Source organism: Rattus norvegicus, chromosome 4 (genome assembly GCF_021556685.1).
Source record: "Rattus norvegicus strain SHRSP/BbbUtx chromosome 4, alternate assembly SHRSP_T2T, whole genome shotgun sequence".
Taxonomy (NCBI): Eukaryota; Metazoa; Chordata; class Mammalia; order Rodentia; family Muridae; genus Rattus; species Rattus norvegicus.
This window is the reverse complement of record NC_141537.1, coordinates 47,418,989-47,439,555: the sequence shown is the minus strand read 5'-3', so window position 1 is coordinate 47,439,555 and position 20,567 is coordinate 47,418,989. Positions and strand designations below refer to the sequence as shown.

The 20,567-nt window shown below is 36.9% G+C and overlaps 1 protein-coding gene across 3 annotated transcripts in view; it reads right to left on the bottom strand.

The window, feature by feature from the left end:
• Cftr (CF transmembrane conductance regulator) overlaps positions 1 to 20,567 on the bottom strand; it is a 167,727-nt gene that overhangs the window by 117,319 nt on the left and 29,841 nt on the right. For all 3 annotated transcript variants that reach the window (XM_087655874.1, XM_087655875.1, NM_031506.1), the window contains 2 exon segments: positions 14,514 to 14,624; positions 5,388 to 5,496 (listed from right to left, as the gene is read on the bottom strand). In XM_087655874.1, coding sequence (XP_087512000.1) covers positions 5,388 to 5,496; positions 14,514 to 14,624 — 220 coding nt within the window.

The following is a 20,567-nucleotide window of genomic DNA, read 5'->3' as shown; positions in this document are numbered from 1 at the left end:
AAGCACTTTTTTACATGTATTATGTATTTATCCCTATACATATCATATAATTACCTCATTTGTTCTAAATTTTATCTAACATGCCTTCTTATGAATACATCAGTTTATGTATTCCTGCATTGAGACAAATGTGCCATTTCTATTTTTGAGCTGTTATAATCTTGATTGTTTTGTAAGGTGAGAGAGAACCAGAGACAAGTTATAAACTAAAAATTTTATTAAATATCATATTGTCCTATATATATAATTATTTCTTAGAAATCATTCTTGATTATGAAAGACTACAAATGCCATCTTGAGTAAAAAATAAATATTTTAAAGCTTTGTTTTAACACAGATTATTTCAAGTTATGTTATAAGCTTGTATGTTTTTCTTCTGTTGACTTCCATTGACTAATTTGAACTAAAATCTCTAATGTTCGATCTCCAAGATATTTTTCAATATTTTTCAGCTTTCATTATCATAATAGACTTATTTGTGTATTTATTTGGTTGCAACAATAATTATAGCTTGCATTAACTTGAACGGCATGTCTATTTTACATATTGCTACTAATGAATTAGATCTTGTCTTGCCTCAACTAACAGGACGTACTCCTCTTTTGAACAATATAAGTCATCTCACAAGGACACTGACAGTATTACTCTGGAGGAGTATATATTCACACAGTAAGTTACCGGTTGTTTCTTCACTGGAAAACTTCAATGACAAGACGGTCTGTAGATTACATAGCATAAACCTCACTACCACATAGTGCTGTTATCACTGAAGGGCAAAACCAGCACTTCTAGACTCTCTCCTTCTATCATTTCCCCTAATCTCTTGTATGTATCATGTTCTCTAATATTTACAATGGAACCATTCATAGATCCGCATGACATTTTTTAAGTGTGGAAAAAGAAAACAATAGTAACTGATACCTAGTTTAATCTATAAAGCACAGTCCTTTTCAAAACTCGGCACTAGAACATGTGAGCTGCATGTCCTCTGCTCCTTAGACTATTTTCAGAAATAAAAGTTCCCTCATTTTCACCACACTTAAATAGTACTCCAAACAGAACTGTAGCAATAAAAAATAATGTAAAACTATTTTAAATAAGATAATATTCAATTAAGTATTTTAATAATTTTATCAGGCATAAATCAAAACAGAATTTTCTTAATTGTTTTTCTTAGAAAATAAAAGAAGCTTAATACTAATGTTTAAGACAATAAATTCAGAATCATAAAATTCAAATAGCCCTTTTTACATTTATTTTTGAGAATTTCATACATGAATACTTTATACACAAACACAATCACAATCACTTCACCTCTCTTTCCCTCACTTCCAATGCCATCCACATCCCATCTGATGGGATCCCTCACAAGTTCTTGACTTCTTCCTTACTATTCTCATTCTAGTATATTTACTCTGTGTCAGCTTGGTCACTTCTATAATTTAGACAGTTCTCCTTACTGGCAAACTCTGGTAATCTAGAATGGTCTCTCCTATAACATCATCCCTGGAAGTACTATGCAGAGGTTCAGTAATACCCAAGCTAATTGCATTGGTCCATTTCTTTCTACGAGCATAGATGATTTTTTTCTGCTAGGAGAGATATAGAACTCAACATTGTGAGTTCAAAAGACTCTCTGGGGCCAGAAATTCTGACATATGACCCTAATCCTATCTAGGAAGGCTGCAAAGGGAAGATTATGAATTCCAGGCCAGTCTACATACACTTCCTTCACACCAAAAAAAAAAGTGTCATCTAGGTTAGTGATCATGTAAAAACTAGCTAAAGGACTTGCACTTACGGTGGGAATAATTCAAGTCTCAGAGCAGTCTACCAGGGGATGCCTGAATGCACTTCCAGACAGAGCTCTAAGTCGCTATAGATGCATACATATACTTAAATCACTTCCGCTGTACCTGGCAAATAATCAGATGTTTCTAGAGACAGACAGGTAAGTCTCTGTTGAGTAGATATTCAGACCATAGAGAAAAGTTTAGACAAAAACAGAAGGGCACACTCAGACTTGTAGCTAAATTATATCGATTTTATCTTTATAGTTAAAGAAAAGAGACATGCTGCAGGCCTGGGGATTTAGTTCAGGAATGCATGCCTAGCTAGTATGTGACGTGTATGAGTTTCTTGCTATGTCTTATCCACTAAGTAATAGTATCGCCCTCACTTGTAAGCACATTTAATATATCTTTACATTTAGAATATTAGGGCTGGTGGTACTAACAGAATACCAATCTGCTACAGAACAAGCTGTAAATATCACAGTAATAATGAAATAACAGATTTGATAAACAACATCTGTATCTGGTTAAAGTTACCACAAAGCTGAATAAAAACACTGCTTATCAACCTAAGAAAGATGTCCCTCCAGAATCAGGAATCAGGGATAGTTAATAAACACAAGTGTTGGAGTCAGGGAAACAAAAACATACTGACTAATATGACCACTTAACATTTTTATGAAACGTCTAGCTAAAATAATAAGAAAAATGAGTCTATAAATTATATAAAAAGCAAAAAGTACCTGTATTAGTATGAAATGTGATTGATTCCAGAAACTATTAAGTACATTGAAAAAAATCTAACTGAACTAAAAAAACCTAAATATTGCAGAGATTATGTTTCACCCAATCTATTTTATAAGATTAATGTAATCACATAAAAATTTCAAGTATATTTTAAAAATAAATAAATTTGCACCAGGATATTGACTCACTATGTTGTTACAAGTGTTATGATATATACAATACCTTCCTAGTGAGTATATTTAAGCAATAAGTATTTATTAAATCAATAAATGAAATTATTCTGAATTTGAAGAATAAAAACAAAATGAAATTTTAAGCTACTGGATATTAAACCATACAAGTATACATGTCACAGGACAAAGAAAGTATACTGATTTATCTGGAAATTCCAGTGAAAGGTCCAAATATATATAATAATTTAACTCATAATGCATGGCACTTAATTCAGTGGAGAAAGAAAATTCTAAGTGGCATAGATATTGAGTGTAAAACATGACATAATGAGGCATAAACAGGAGCTGAAGAAATGGCTTCATGGTTAAGAGGATATGATTTTTCTAGAGGACTTGAGTTTGGAATTTTGTTCCCAGCACCCACATAAAGGAGCTTACAACTGTCTGTAATTCAAGTCCCAGGGAACCCAATGACCTCATTTGGCCTCTGTGGTACATGCGCACATCTGGTAAAAATATAGACAAGCAGATGCACATACACACCCTTAAATAAGCAAATCGTGAAATAATAAAGTTAAATCAAATATATCTGCACCTTGCATAATAATTGAGTTTTCTATACCTCTGAGAAAAGCATAAAACAAAAAAGATTACACAGATATCTAGCAATTAAAATTATAATAGCTAAAAGTGAAAACATGTCCACACGTGGTGGCCCATGCCTTTATTTCAGTGCTCAGGGGCAAGAAGCACTTAGTTCTCTGTGATTTCCAAACTGCTTGTGTTACAGAGAAAATTCCAGACAAACCAAGACAACCAGGGTTACATCTCAAAAATAAGTTAAAAATCACTAGTATAAAGTTATAAAGCCCATAAAAGTCTAGGGAAAACATTCTAATATTAAACAGAGAAACACAGCAAAATTGAAATAGAATAAGAGGCCATACACACATGTCCCAGGAATGGGACAGAGATGAGAAGTGGTCCTAGGTAGCAGCCTCTAGAAGCTTTGCTCTCTGAGAGCATTCATACTGAGGGGATGTGTGGAGATCGAGTGCCCCAGGCAGAGCCCATGCATGAGCAGAACTCCTCTAAACATTCTTGCTTCAGTAGCAGGGGGCTTGGGTTCAAAAGCCTGTCTTAGACTACAACAGACAGATCCTTTATAACCGTCTGGGGACTATAGGAACTGTGCATTGTGTGAATTAGGTTTCCTTTATGTACTTTAACTAATTTAAGTTGAACTATTGATACCTATATGTAGCGATGGAAACATGGAATCAAAAATACTTCTGAGTGTACACCTATGAATTCTACAGTAAAATCTCTTTGGTGATCATATTCTGTCAGTGATACACTTACAGATTCCCTGCACTGAGCTTCCCTTAGATTATCTTTAACTGTCTCTCCTACTTAGGTTTTCAGCAGCCTGTTCTTCTGTGCTGGAAGCCTTAAATATTAAAGACCATGTTATGTCTGGCTGCTGAGTCAGATAAATTAAAAACAACTCCATAGTCAGTGGGGATGTACCATAGCTAATATGATTTTAAAATTGCGTCACTGTTGTAGAAATAAGGTCCTGATGGTATTTCCTTTTTCTTAACCTTTCATAGGTGAAGGCAATTTTTATAGTGCTTTTATAGTACTGAAACCAACTAAATAATTGTTATGCCACAATCATCATGAAATACAGAGGACCAGGATTTAAACACATTTTGAATACATGCCCTCTACATTCATTCTATACAAGTGTTATATCTGTTTCAATAATCTTTGCTTATTTAACAGGAAAAAGAAAATGCCTAGAAAGAATACACAACAGTAAAGCAATGGCATTGGATATTTGACAACCAATTGGTTTATTAGAAGCTTATTTTTTTTATTAAAAGCTTATTAAAATGGCTAAACTTTCTCCCATTTTCACTGTGAGTTGGAAGAGGAGTTACGATAACAAAGGCTAGTAAGGTAGTAGGGACGAGGATGTTGGGAAGCTTTGTAACAAGCAACAAATTCACAGACAGAAGGAATACATCCTACTAGGGTGACTATAGTTAGCAATAATATATCAACAGTCAGTAGAGAATTTTACTTTTCTCACCACAAAGAAATGATAAATGATTGAGTGATCTATGTGTTAATTACCTTCATTTTATCATAAAAGACTGTATACATATATTGAAATTGTACACTGTATATTTTATGATGACAATTTATATATGTCAAATAAATCTTTTAAAAATAAAACTTAAATTGATCAAAATATCATGAACATTCCTCCATATCATTGACTGAATGGAATCTTATTCTTGTCATGAGATTGTCTTCTAACATTCTCTTTTTTAATACAGAAAAGTAAAGGTGCCAGTAATCTCATATACCGTTAAGGCATTATAATCTGGATTCATAAAGAGCCTAAACAAGTAACTTGCTTTTCTGGACCCATTTTAATTTTGAACTATAAATCAAGACATACATTTTAAGAATTTCCACTTATCTTTTGTAGAATTTTCGGTCATTTGTGTTTAGACTTGTAATAGAATTTTATTTAAAAAAACAAAACAAAAAACAATGATAAAAACCTTTGTTTGCAAGATTGCCCTTATCTTTCTGTAATCACAAAACTAGTGATTATATCTTAATACTCGGACACTATATTCACAAGGGAGAGTCTCACCCCGAGGTATAACAAGACTCCGTAGAAGACGAATCTCCAGACAAAGCATCGCCGGAGGGCGTGGATAAGCTGGGGCTTCTTTTTGGAAGCTTGTTCCCTGTCCCATTCTCTGCAAAGAAAAAGAAAGATCGACCAGTGAGCTGCAGGGGCTGAGCTGCTCTATTTCCCTTCCCACTCTCTGTCCCATGAGTGACAAGGGGCATAACAACCATGATGCAAGCGAAGCTTTGTGATCTCTCCAGTACCAACTGCCCACCCAGATATTTGTCATGAAATCACTCTGCAGAGCTTCATTTTATGAAAATACTGAATTTTGTATGTTAAAGAACCGTACTAGGTTTCTTAAAAGCAATGACGAAGGTGAGCAAATGATTTATAACACTGAGAATGTATTTGTGCTCAGAATGAGATGCAAAAATAGATATTTTAAGCTTTTTTCCTGTTATCTCATGACAGTTGTTTTTTTTTAACTGTCACAGATTTCACAATATGCAAATTTCAAACAAAAAATAAATCAGGTGAATTTTTGTTTTAAATATATTTTTAATTAATATAATTACATCATTTTCCCTTTCATTGTCCACCTTCTATCCCATTCAATGTCTCCTCCCTTAAGCCCCTCCCCATCCCTCTTCTGCATTTCTTCTCAAATTTATAGGCATTTTGTCTTTGATTATAACATTACACACACACACACACACACACACACACACACACATGCATACATACATACATAAACACAGAAATAAATACAACATGGTGAGTCCCTTTAGTACTGCTTGTATGTATATGACTTCAGGGATGACTTCTTGGCATTGCGTAACTAACTAGGGATCACACCTCTAGAAAAAAACATTTCTCTCTCAGTTGTCTATAGTTCTTTGTCTAGGAGTGGGGCTCTTGAAAGAAGGGGTCGAAGCACTGTGAGAGCCAGAGGCCAGAAAGTCTGTTGTGAGATATGTCTCCTAGAAATGAGAGGGAAGCTACACTCAATACCTCAACAATCTGGTTGCCTAAAAGAGACCTGAACAATGACAATACCAACAGGCATGCTAATGAAGGGGAACCACCAGGGGAACATTTTGTGATTTAACACAAGAAAACCCTTTTAGAGTTTAAAAGAAAAAGCATGAAAGAATCATCATTAAACTTCATACCGAATTCATTTAGTAGTGCATAAATCTTTGAAAATAGAGCGAAATAAAAGCGTTTTACAGTAAGGATCCACTAAATAGTACTGACACAGTTTATTGCAGTACCACCATCAGCTGGTTTGTTGCAGGATGTTGGCATTTCTGTTTATTAAGAAAATGTATTTATAATTTTGTAATGGAATAAAATATGTCTCATTGTCACTTGCATCTTAATTTTCAAAATGTGCTGAGATGAAAAACATTCCATGAACCACAGACAAGAACTGAATGCATACTCAGATAAAGGCCTTTTATTCCATTAATGGCTACTTTCATTCTCATTAAGTTAGCATAACAAACTATGGTTCTACATCACTTCAGAGGGAGAGCACACGACTAAGATTAATGAAAAGCTTGGAAGGCTCAGTACCTGGACCATGATTTCCCCAAGAAACTTGCTAATGGCAGCTGATCTATAAAGACTCACCAACCCATGGTCCTCTTCAAAATGGAGCCAGTTTCTCCATCTCTGATATTTAGATAGTCTCAGGGAGGGAGGATGGACACAGTCCCACAGTAACTTGGTGTGCTGGAGGGGAGGCTGACACCCAAAGGGGTGTGGTTCCCACTCAAAAATGTAATAGAGGGAGACCTCGTGTGAGGGGCACTGGGAGGAGAAGAAGGTCTGATACTGAGTTGTAAAAGGAGTAAGTTAGTAAATTTAATTACAAACAGGGCACAAAATTCCATCGTAGCAGTGTATTCTCCATGTGAGTAATAGTCTTATCAAAATTTTTCGTCAATATTTTCATTATAATTTAACGGTCAATTCTACCTAGGGAATGCAGAAGAGGGAATGTCCATAAACCAAAGAAATGGTTTTAAGATGAAGATACCAATACCAGTGGGATAGTAAATACAAAACAGTATGACATTTGACAGAAACATGTCACTGTTATCCCTCATCAAAGCAGTTTGAGGAATATGGTCAAAACAGAAACCATATTTCAATGCCATATTTCAGGCATTGAAATATAAATGGATGGTAAACAAGTGGAGACCAGAACAGCAGAGAATTGTCAGATGGAGAAAAGTGACAGGTGACAGATAAGAGATGAGAGAGATGCAGACCTGAGGGGAAAGAAGCTGTCATTTTAATCATAGAGCTTGAATAATCTGTAACTCTAGAGCAACTAGCAATAAACAGATAGCATTAACAGCAACACAGTAAAGAAGCTTAATAAGGGGAAAGAGTTCCAGACTGGAAAAGCTTATAAATTAGTTAGAAACACAGAGTGGGTTTGTGGTTTCACACTGCAGTGATACAGATGATTCAATCTCATGGCTACAAAAGTGAGGCAGAGGAGTCAATGAATGGACCTTAGCTAACAGACTGAGGACTTCAGTCACTTCCCAAGGGTATAAAGCAGTACGTTCAATAAATGTATAATAAGAAATAAGATGAAGAGATACAAAATTGTAGCAATGAAAATTATGTAAGTTAGAACACATTTCTTCTTAGAACTTAATATATCCATTCTGACACAAAGAGTTTGAATTAAAACACAATAGAAGAATTTTTAACTCTATCAATATAGGGATTATAAAACTAAGCACAAAAGTATAAGGCCAGATAATTCTATAAATTTGGTGATGAAAGAACAAAAGAGGAGGAAGGAAGGAAGGAAGGAAGGAAGGAAGGAAGGAAGGAAGGAAGGGAAGGAGGGAGGGAGGGAGGGGAGGAGGAAGGAAGGAAGACTTGTCTTCTGAGAGATCCACCTGAGGAGAAAACTAATCTAAGGAAATATGCCAGCATAGGGCAAATATGACAAGTAGAAATTTGATCCAGATATATTGTGCCCACTGACCCTCTCAGGCTAATCCTCTCCCAAGACACTCACATATTTTAGGCCTCATGAGCTACTAAATATTCTCATTTTAATTGATGAACCTAGTTGACTGGACTTTTGTCACTCACAATCACAATGGTCCCAACCAATAGTCAAAAAAGGGGAACTATGATAAGTTCACCTGGACTAAATTATTCATCATTCAGTGGTTGGCAAATTACATTATCTCTAAGCCGTGGTGTGCTCATCTGTAAGATGAAGATAATTACGATTTTTCTTTCAGAGTGGTCAAGATGAGAATTTATGGTTGAAATGTGAAAGATTCAAATTCATAAAGTATAATGGTTTCCATGAGGTATAATGGCGTTCGCACATTCAGCTCACATGAATTTTGCTCCAGATGCATAGACTATACTACATATCTTTGTACAGGTAGCTAAAAAGCTGGCTACCCTTTCTTAGGCCACATACTCTGACCCAAACTTCCTCTAACAGCACCATAGATGGAAATGGCCTTCTATTCCTACTGAGACTTAGTACTCTCATGGACACTGCAGATATCTTCAGTGAAAGGCCGTGACTTGAACAAAAAGAGGAACTCAATAGCTATTTGAGATGTACAAATCCCAGCACAAAAATGAAATAAACATGAAAAACCAAGATACCACGTTTCCTCAACAAATTACTGATCCTACAATAATACCACTTAAAGTATGAATATATTCAAACATCTAAAAATGACTATACTACAAAAGAACAAAGGGATTAATGAAATAAAGAAGTCAATACAAGATAGGATAATAAATTTTAATTAAGAGAATTGTTGGAATTTTTCAAACTAAAATGATTCTGGAAGTGAAAAAATTAATAATTCAAGTAAAAATCTTAGTGGGAAGTCTAATCAGTAGATGCGATTGTGCAGAAAACAGAGGATGAGAACTCAAGACAACGTATTGGAATTGTGTTACTCAGTAAAAGTCAGCAAGGAATTTTAAAAACATCTGTGACCAATATGGGAAACCTCTAGAACTCCATAGTGAAGGCTTTATAAAAAGTCAATGAAACCATAAAAGAAAAAAATGCCAAATCTAGAAAAAGAGATGCCTTTCTAGGTGTCAGAGGTCACAGAACACCAGAAAGACAGAGCCACAAAGGAAACTTCCTCAGCACATGTTATGGATAAAACATTAAAAGTGCAGAATAGAGAAAGAGATTGAAAAATAAAAAAGAGATCAATCATAAAGAAGGGGAGGGGGAGGGATTAGGGGGATGTTTGCCCGGAAACCGGGAAAGGGAATAACACTCGAAATGTATATAAGAAATACTCAAGTTAATAAAAAAAAAAGAGATCAATCTCTTCTAATGGCAGAGCCATCAGAATAGCACCTGATAATTCAGCAGAAATTATTCTTCAAAAAAAAAACTTATTTACTTTTAACATCTTTCTTTTAAAAGAAAACAATTTGCTTAAAATTTAAATACCTAGTTATTTCAAAGGAGGAATTAAAACTGATCCCAAAAAAAATCTATCATAAGCCATCATAAGAACATAAAGCAGAAATCACAAACCGAATCAATAAAATATATGTAAAGTAAATCAGTTTACTCTCTTTCCTCCCTCCAGCCCAGCCCAAGTCCCTTTCCTCTAACTCCTTCCAATATCTCCCATCTAACTCCCAAATCATTGCTTCTTCTAAGCCAGAAAGGCTGGAAAAGGTATATCCCAAAAGAGTCAAGAGTTCCAAAAGATCATAATTGTAAGCCCATAGTATTATATTCAGCAAAATTATCTATTAAAACTTAAAGAGAAATAAAAAATGATAAAAAGAGATTAAAGGAATTTACAGGTACTAAGCCACCTCTATTAAAGATACTGGAAAGAATACTAGAGTCTGAAAATAAGATAAATGGGCTTCACAATAATTCACAGAGAGTGAACTCCATAACAGTTTATCAAAACCCAAAGCAGTACTTCACAGAAATTGAAAAAGATAATCTTAAAATTCAAATGGAACCACAAAATACATAGGCTAGAAAAAGCGAACCTGTTATTGTAAAAGTTTCCTAAAATATATACAAACATGTAATTTAAGGGCTTTTAAATGGAGTTGCCCTAATAACAGAGGGATGATACCTCTGTTAGGCTATCAAATAAGCATTCCAGTGCCAGCCAAACTTAGGCAGAGCTTGTGAAATTCTATGGAAGAGGGAGCCATAGATTGAGGAACCAGAGAGGTCAAGCATATTACAATAAAATATATAGAATCAACTAACCTGAGTACATAAGGGCCCACAGAAACTGAACCACCAGACGAAGAGTACACATGGGACCATGGGTCAGATCTGTGTAACAGGTATACAGCTTGGTCTTTATGTGGAACTCCTAACAGCAGAAACAGGGCCTGTATCTGACTCTACAGCTGGTTTTTGGATCCCTTTCCCCTAACCGGGCTGCCTTCTATTATGACTGAGTCATAATAGAAGATGCACCTAGTCCTACTGCAACTTGATATGCCAAAGCAAGATGACATTCATCAAGGGCCTCCCTTTTTCTAGGTCTTTTCTGAGGAGAAAGGGAGGACTAGAGGATGGCAGGGAGGTGATGTGAGAGGGAGGCATTTGGAGAAAAGAAGGAAGGGGCTTCCAGAGTTTTTGGCTACTGGAGTCCCATAACCCCCAAATATTATAAGCTACATATTGTCAATGTTCTTTGTTAGCTTCCAGAGTTTGATAGAAAGACCCTACTGGAAGTAATTGGAGACTTGAGCAATAAGATTTGAAAAAAAATCAATCAGGTACCCACAAGGAAGCTTCATCCACAGTGGCTGGTGATCATAGTGCTGAAAATTCTATGCATGCGACTGGAGGAAAAAAGTTAACAGTCTTACTCAGGTATAAACGCTGACATCTAAAATGAAGACTGGCTTTAGAATCGCAAGTGTGTAAGGACACTGAGAGACATGAATGATATCAATTCATGTAATCAACCTTTTCTGATTGGATTGAAGGCCCACTTAACAGGATAGAAGTTGTGCTTGGTACCATTAACTGGGATTATGATAACGCTAGGGGTGAAGCTGATGCGATTATTCTGCTAAATAGACATAGTATTAACCTGCTACCTAAATTCTTATCTATATTTATAGACTTGTGCATGTCTCAACCTTCATCAGATAAGCCACTTGGTGCAGTAGATGGCAATTAATTTTGAGGTCCAAAACTGATTCGTTTGTGAAGAAATGACTGTGGAGTTTTCAGCTCAAAATGAGACACCTATCTGGTCAGGGGTCATCACGGAAGTGGGCATAGGATGAGTTTAAGAGCTAGAGTTATTGGATACATGTGGAAATATAGTATGTGCTATCTGTATTTGCTGAACATGACAGCACTGTTGCACATATGAACTCACAATAGCTACAACTGCATGTACAGGCCTGTATACAACCATGCCACAAACAATCTCGGCATGGATGAGAGGGTCTTATGAAGTCCCACTACTACCTGAGGAGCGACTGGTAATTAGAGAGTTGGCTTTCTGGGATGCAGCCGGAGAAGCCACCCATGACCCAGTAGATGGACCTATCCTATCCACATATGATAGAACTAAGTGGAATCAGTGCGTTTTTAAAAAAGTATATGAAACTTGGGAAGGAAACGGGTAGTGAGGATCGGATAGGCATTGAGTAGAAGGGAATCAAAGATGGACTTGACAAAAACTTATATGCTTATATGAAGTTGTCAGTATAGTAACACAAAATTAGAAAGAAAAATACATAATATAACTTCTCCTCTCAAAAAAATCCAAATATATTTTGTTTTAATATCAAAAAGCTGGACTATTCCTACTTTATATAATCATAATAGAAACCACTAATTTAAGAATATTCAACTGACATATAATTGTTTTAGTTACTTTTATACTACTAAACAGTCCAATAACCCATAATCTAATGAGATGATAATGTGGTTTTTATCTGAGTTTGTTTATATAGTGGATTACGCTGATGGATTTCCATATATTGAAACCATCCCTGCATCCCTTGGATGAAGCCTACTTGATCATGATGGATGATCATTTTGATGTGTTCTTGGATTCAGTTTGCAAGCATCTTATTGATGCTTCTAATAAATAGAAGCAGTCATTAAAGCCTCCCAAAGAAAAAAAGCCCAGGACCAGATGGGTTCAGTGCAGAATTCTATCAGACCTTCATAGAAGACCTCATACCAATACTGTCCAAACTATTGCACAAAACAGAAATAGAAAAATCACTACCCAATTTATTCTATGAAGCCACAATTATGCTTATACATAAACCACACAAAGACCCAACAAAGAAAGAGAACTTCAGAACAATTTTCCTTATGAATATCAATGGCAAAATACTCAATAAGATGCTTGCAAACCGAATTCAAGAACACATCAAAATGATCATCCATCATGATCAAGTAGGCTTCATTCAAGGGATGCAGGGATGGTTTAATATATGGAAATCCAACAACGTAATCCACTATATAAACAAACTCAAAGATAAAAACCACATGATCATCTCATTAGATGCTGAGGAAGCATTTGACAAAATTCAACACCCTTCATGATAAAAGTCTTGGAAAGATCTGGAATTCAAGGCCTATATCTAAACATAGTAAAAGCCATATACAGCAAACCAGTAGCCAACATCAAACTAAATGGAGAGAAACTTTAAGCAATCCCACTAAAATCAGGGACTAGACAAGGCTTCCTACTTTCTCCCTACCTATTCAATATAGTATTCCAAGTCAAAATGAGACTGAATGTGGAGCAGAGACTGAAGGAAAGGCCATCCAGAGATTGCTCCACCTGGGAGATCCATCCCATATACAGACAACAACCCAGACAATATTACGGATGCCAAGAAGTGCATGTTGACCCTGATATAGCTATTTCCTGAGAGGCTCCGCCAGAGCCTGACATATATAGAGGCAGATGCTTACAGCCAAGCATTGAACTGAGAATAGGGTCCCCAATGGAGGAGTTAGAGAAAGGATTGAAGGAGCTGAATGGGTTTTCAACACCATAGGAAGAAAAACAATATCAACCAACCAGACTCCCAGAGCTCCCAGGTACTAAACCACCATCCCAAGAGTACACATGAATGGACCTATGGTTCCAGCTGCATATGTAGGAGAGGACAAACTTGGTGTTCATCAATGGGAGGAAAGGACCTTGGTCCTGCCAAGGCTGGATGTCCCAGTGTAGGGGAATGTCAGGGCAGAGAGGTGGGAGGGAGTAAGTGGGCAGGTGAGGGAGCACCCTCATAGAAGCAGGGGAGGGTGGATATGATAGTGGATTTCTCGTGAGGAAACCATGAAATGGGAATAACATTTAAAATGTAAATTTAAAAAATCCAATAAAAAATGTAAAAAAAAAAGTTGCAAAAACAAAAGAATCCACCAATCAAAGGGTACACATGGAGGGACACATAGCTCCAGCCATATATGCAGTAGAGAATGGCCCTGTTGGGCATCAGTGGGAGGAGAGGCCCTTGATCTTGTGAAGGCTACATGCCCCAGTGTAGGGGAATGCCATGGCAGGGTGGTAGGAGTGGGTAGGTGGGTGGGGGGAGCACACTCATAGAAGCAGGGAGAGGGAGTTTGGGGTAGGGAGTTCCCAGAGGGGCAACCAGGAAAGGGAATAACATTTGAAATGTAAATAAATAAAATATCCAATAAAAATACTATTAATAGAAATAAAAATAAGAACACAGAAAAAAAATAAGGAATGTACCTCATTGTTAAGAGTGCTTAACAAACAAGCATACTTATTGGATTTTCCCTACTGCTGGAAACAAATATAATTTGCTATACAATGATGTTATTTTAGTCTTTCTAAATTTTCCATTTTTCTATATTTTTTGAAGATATAGAAATTCTCAAGCTCTGCATCTTTTTTTGTGTTTTTGCAGAAGAGGCCATTTCTTAAGAAAGTTGAATATCTTTCAATTGTTTCATTATTTAATTTTTTAGTTAATCGAGATTCAGTAAGAGTATAAGACTATAAGATTTAAATACACCATTTTAAAATGGAAGATCTAATATTCCAGCTTTCTCTAAAAGACATGAAAAGTATTTTTCTTTTGCTAGTAAAGTCAATGATAAGATCATACCTTTCTAGCTTTTCAGACAGGTGGTCAGCTGAATCAGAAGAAGGGGCTTGGTATATGTCTGACAGCTCCAAGTGGTGTCTGTACCCTTTTCTCAAAATTGGTGTGGTCCAGCTGAAAGAAAGGAGGGCAGACAGATTTATTCACTTGATTAGGTCTCCAATGTAGACATGATTCTTATATGCCTACTGTGTACAAACAAAAAGATAAAAAGTGAAATAAGACAACTTACATAGATATCTTAGCTGATATACCCACATGAACACCAGCACCTCTAAACCGATGCCTTTGCTCCATTCTGAATAGACAAATCTATTACAGTGTAGTCTTTCCCAAATGTAGCCTAATTCAGCAATGAGTTAGCCTTTTAAAAACATGAGTATAAACAGTGAATAGTTTATACCAGTTTGCTCACATAATCATCACTATATCATTGCTTGAAATTATTAATCATCACCATCTGTTCTATTTACACTGTAGATATATTTTAGGAATTTAATACATAATTAATGAGAGAAACTAAAGAAGTTGATGAATGAAATAAGCAGAGCAGCCCTGTTTGTTCAAACATGCTGCTTTTAAGTATTATGGCAAAAGGCAAGATAACATTCACAACAACAGAAATCAGAACTTCTAACACACACACACACACACACGCACGCACGCACGCACGCACGCACGCACGCAACGGATTGCCCTGGAGTTTGTATTTTGATGCTAATTCTGCTTCCCCAAGAAGGGCTGCCTAGTCACATACTCAGTACTCAGGTGACTTCATCCGAACCTTCTCCCCATGTTAACTTGTAAAATAAAGAAAGAGCTAGTGATTGGGCAGGGAAAGGGAAGGTGGAGCAGAAGAGTTGAAGAGAGGGGAAGGAGAGAGAGAGAGAGAGAGAGAGAGAGAGAGAGAGAGAGAGAGAGAGAGAGAGAGAGAGAGAGAGAGAGAGAGAGAATGATGAAAGAGGAGGTGGTGGAAGGAAGATGGAGCTGAAGCACATGGCCTGGAGAAACCACGAATTCTAAGGGATCGCACAGCTGGGGAATAGAGTAGTGTAGTGGTAAATCTGCCCAATCTAGGCACAAGCTTGTATTTACATAAATCGAGTTGTGTTTTCTTTGCACGGGCTTATTTGGGTTGGAGAGGTTACTGCAACACACACACACACACTTACACACACCTCAAAGACTGTCACTAGTGACACCTCCTCCAGCAAGGCCATACCTCTTAATTCTTCCTGAACCATTTCACCAACTAGTGACCAAGTATTCAAATATATGAGCCTTTGGAGGTCACTTTTATCCAGATCTTCACAATACTAATTTTCAATTAAAAATATTTGACAGCAAGCCTACATGGTGTTACATGCCTCTAGTCCCAGAACTTGGGAGACTGAGGCAAAAGAAGGTGGTTTGAGAGGCTATCCTGTGTATATAGTAAGTTTAAGACCACCCTCTAATATATATATAGATAGATATAGATAGATAGATAGATAGATATAGATATAGATATAGGTATAGATATAGATATCTAGCTACACATTATTTATATATAATAAATTTTATATATTAGAGGAAACCTGGAAAATATATATGAGAGGAAGAAAGCAGAGAAGAAAAGGAAATTATAAAAATATCAATCATCCACCAAAGCTAAACAAAGAATTCTCAGCTGAGAAATATCAAATGGCTGAGAAGTACCTAAAGAAATGCTTAACATCCTTAGTCATCAGGAAAATGCAATACAAAACAACCCTGAGATTCCACCTCACACCAGTCAGAATGGCTAAGATTAAAAAAAACTCAGGTGACAGCAGATACTGATGAGGATGTGGAGAAAGAGGAACACTCCTCCATTGTTGGTGGGATTGCAGACTGGTACAACCACTCTGGAAATCAGTCTGGAGGTTCCTCAGAAAATTGAACATTGAACTACCTGAGGATCCAGCTGTACCTCTCTTGGGCATATACCTAAAAGATGCTTCAACATACAACAAAGACACATGCTCCATTATGTTCATAGCAGTCTTATTTATAATAACGAGAAGCTGGAAAGAACCCAGATGTCCTTCAACAGAGGAATTGATACAGAAAATGTGGTACATCTACACAATGGAGTACTATTCAGCTATCAAAAACAATGACTTTATGAAATTCACAGGCAAATGGAATGAACTAGAAAATATCATCCTGAGTGATGTGACCCAATCACAGAAAAACACACATGGTATGTAATCACTGATAAGTGAACTTTAGCCCAAAAGCTTGAATTACCCAAGATGCAATCCACAGACCACATGAAGCTCAAGAAGAAGGATGACCAAAATGTGGATGCTTCACTCCTTCTTAAAAGGGGGAACAAAAATATCCATAGGAGGGGATGTGGAGGCAAATTCTAGAGCAGAGATTGAAGGAACTGCCATTCAGAGCCTGCCCCACATGTGGCCCATATATATACAGCCAACAAAAATAGGTAAGATTGATGAATCTAAGAAGTACATGCTGATAGGAACCAGATATAGATCTCTCCTGAGAGACACAGCCAAAACATATCAAATACAGAGGTGAATGCTAGCAGCAAACCACTGAACAGGACCCCCATTGGAGGAATTAGAGAAAGGATTGAAAGAGCTGAAGTGGCTTGCAACCCCATAAGAACAACAATACCAATCAACCAGAGCTTCCAGGGACTAAACCACTATCCAAAGACTATACCTGGATTGACCCATGGCTCCAACTACATATGTAGCAGAGGAAGATCTTGTTGGGCACTAATGAAAGGAGAAGCCCCCACCCAGTGTAGGGGAATGTCAGGGATAGAAAGTGAGGGGAACACCCTTATAGAAGAAGGGGAGGGAGATAGGATAGGGGGCTTATGTCTGGGAAACCAGGAAAGGGAATAATATTTGAAATGTAAATTAAAAAATATCCATAAAAAGCCCAAAAATCATCATTCATATATCAAGAGAAAATTCCAAAATAAATTCAAAAGAATGAGGTTTTTTTTTTTGTTTGTTGTTTTGAGACAGGGTTTTTCTATGTAACCCTAGCTGTCCTGTAACTCACTCTCTAGACCAGACTGACCTTGAACTCATAGAGATCCACCTGTTTCTGCTTCTAGAGTGCTGGGATTAAAGGCGTGTGCAATTACCACCAAGTCGAATTTTATGTATTTGTTTAATTTAGTGATTTACAAAACTGGTTTCTCCCTCAGCACCTCTTTTTGTACCTCAGAGATGTCTAAGATTATTGTTATTGAGATTTTTTAATGATGTAAAAGAAAAGAAATATGCACACTAAACCACCAAAAGTCAGTATTTGAGAGGCAAGATAAACAAGTAACAGAAAATCATACTTTATCAAAGTCATTTGGAAATGTCATGCCAAATGGCAACATTTTGATACTGTTCCAGGGCACAATGTTCCAGGTGGCCTTCAAGATTACCCTCATCCCTCCCATAGAAGGGTCCATCTTCTTTACATTACTTTCATCTCAGACTTGCTCACTAGGACCAGCCCTATGCTCTTAATTGTTCTTTAAGTTGTCTTTAAGATTGATCTAAATTTAGATCCATCCCTAAGACTAAGTAAACTCATTATCCATTCCTTGCTAAGACATTAGTGATTGACCATGGTTTAGTGTGTCACTTCCCCCGTCGTTAACTTGCAAGTTTATATTTTAACAAGAGTCTTCTTTAACTAAGGGTTAACTAGATGTCCTCACAGCACACTGTGATTCACTGGTCATTCTTGGTAGAGGAAAACAGTGAAGATTCATGAAAATGGTCTGGATGCGTGAGGAAAAATGGTGCCACCATGGTGCAGTGCCTCTAGTAGATCTCTCCTGAGAGACACAGACAGAATACAGCAAATACATAGGTGAATGCCATCATTAAACCACTGAACTGAGAACGGGACCCCCATTGAAGGAATCTTAGAAAGGACTAAAAGAGCTTGAAGGGGCTTGAGACCCCATATGAACAACAATGCCAAGCAACCAGAGCTTCCAGGGACTAAGCCACTACACAAAGACTATACATGGACTGACCCTGGGCTCCAACCTCATAGGTAGCAATGAATAGCCTAGTAAGAGCACCAGTGGAAGGGGAAGCCCTTGGTCCTGCCAAGACTGAACCTCCAGTGAACGTAGTTGTTGGGGGGAGGGCGATAATGGGGGGAGGATGAGGAGGGGAACACCCATATAGAAGGGGAAGGGGAGGGGTTAGGGGAATGTTGGCCTGGAAACTGGGAAAGGGAATAACAATTGAAATGTAAATAAGAAATACCCAAGTTAATAAAGATGGGGAAAAAAAGAAAAAAAAAAAAGAAAGAAAAGAAAGGGTAGTACAGCTAGGTACTCACTGCCCCAGCATCTCACAGAAGGAAAGGGACATTGAAATGGAGCTGACTGTATAGGAGGCAAAATGGAGGTAGCAATGTGGGATGTGATTTAGGCTATTACCCTCCATAAACTTGAAGCAAGAGTTTACTACAATTATTTTAAGTATCTATTTAGCAATTGCCAAAGAAGTTTCACAACCATTAGCACATTGTTATTTGCATTTGAAACTACTGTTAAGCAAGCAGGACAAAAAGGGGTGTTGCCTTATTACCAGGATTTGGAAATGGTACTCAGAGGTGTAAAACTTTTCTGAATTACTAACGTCAAAGATTTCTTCACATTCTTTTGAATTCATTTAACCATGCTCAGCTTTAGAAAAGTAGGTAGAGTGAGTTGTATTAAAATGAACAACAATGCCAACCAACCAGAGCTTCCAGGGACTAAGCCTCTACCCAAAGACTATACATGGACTGACCCTGGACTCCAACCTCATAGGTAGCAATGAATATCCTAGTAAGAGCACCAGTGGAAGGGGAAGCCCTTGGTCCTGCCAAGACTGAACCCCCAGTGAACGTGATTGTTGGCGGGAGGGCGGTAATGGGGGGAGGATGGGGAGGGGAACACCCATAGAGAAGGTGAAGGGGGATGTTGGCTGGGAAACAAGGAAGGGGAATAACAATTGAAATGTAAATAAGAAATACTCAAGTTAATAAAGATGGAAAAAAACAAAAAAAAATAGGACATAAAATTAGACTATAAGCAAGGGAAGTGAAAACTAATAGGCAGTGAGTAGGTAGGGCTGTGATCTGCAAATAATAACCCCCTTTCCAGAAAACAAAAGCAAAAGCTGACTCATGACCTTCAGCATTCACTGCTTTATAAGGAATTTTTCCATGATCAACTTCAAGCTACCACAGATGAGAACTGGGAAGAGTACTGACCTGCATAAAATATTAGTATGACTACCTCCTCAGAAACAATGAACACAAATGACCTAAATACCATTACAAAATAAATGCAAGGTGATAACCTCTTGAACCTTTGTTTACCATATTGTAATTTAAGTTCTATAATTTGATATTAACAATGGCCATGTTTAGTAACTAGTTCACAGTTCAACTCAGCTAGAAAGACTAAAGTATGTTGATCACCACTGACAGAGATTCGAAATCTCAGAAGGCTGAAGGAAAGGAACCGAAAGAATGATGATCTAAAGAACACAGTTAAAAACAACGTATTCCACCTACTAGGAAATATTTGAAAATATTAAAATGACACATCACCTTTTAAGCAAGCAGAATTTTAGTGTCCTCCAATACCATGCCTCAAAAGACATTTAGAAGAAATATTGAAATCATTTTATCCCCTTAAAAAATATGACCATGATTCTTTTGGCTTGATATAAAGATTTAGTGGACATTCCCATAAATGAGCTTCCAATTCAGTTCAAAGTAACATAATGTGTGAGATACTTTTAAAAAAGAACATCCTTTGTTATCTCAGACTTTTAAATATATTATGTTACACAGTGACATCTAGTTTTAAGAAGAGAACCATAGCTCAATTACTGTAGGCAAAATAAATTCTGTAGTAGAATATACGCACATATCATACAGTTCACCATCTGCATATTAGTATTAGCCATTTCTTCTTGGCAGTTACACTACAGCAACCCTATATTTATGTTCCCAAATATGGCTCAAAGTCAAATATAAAAA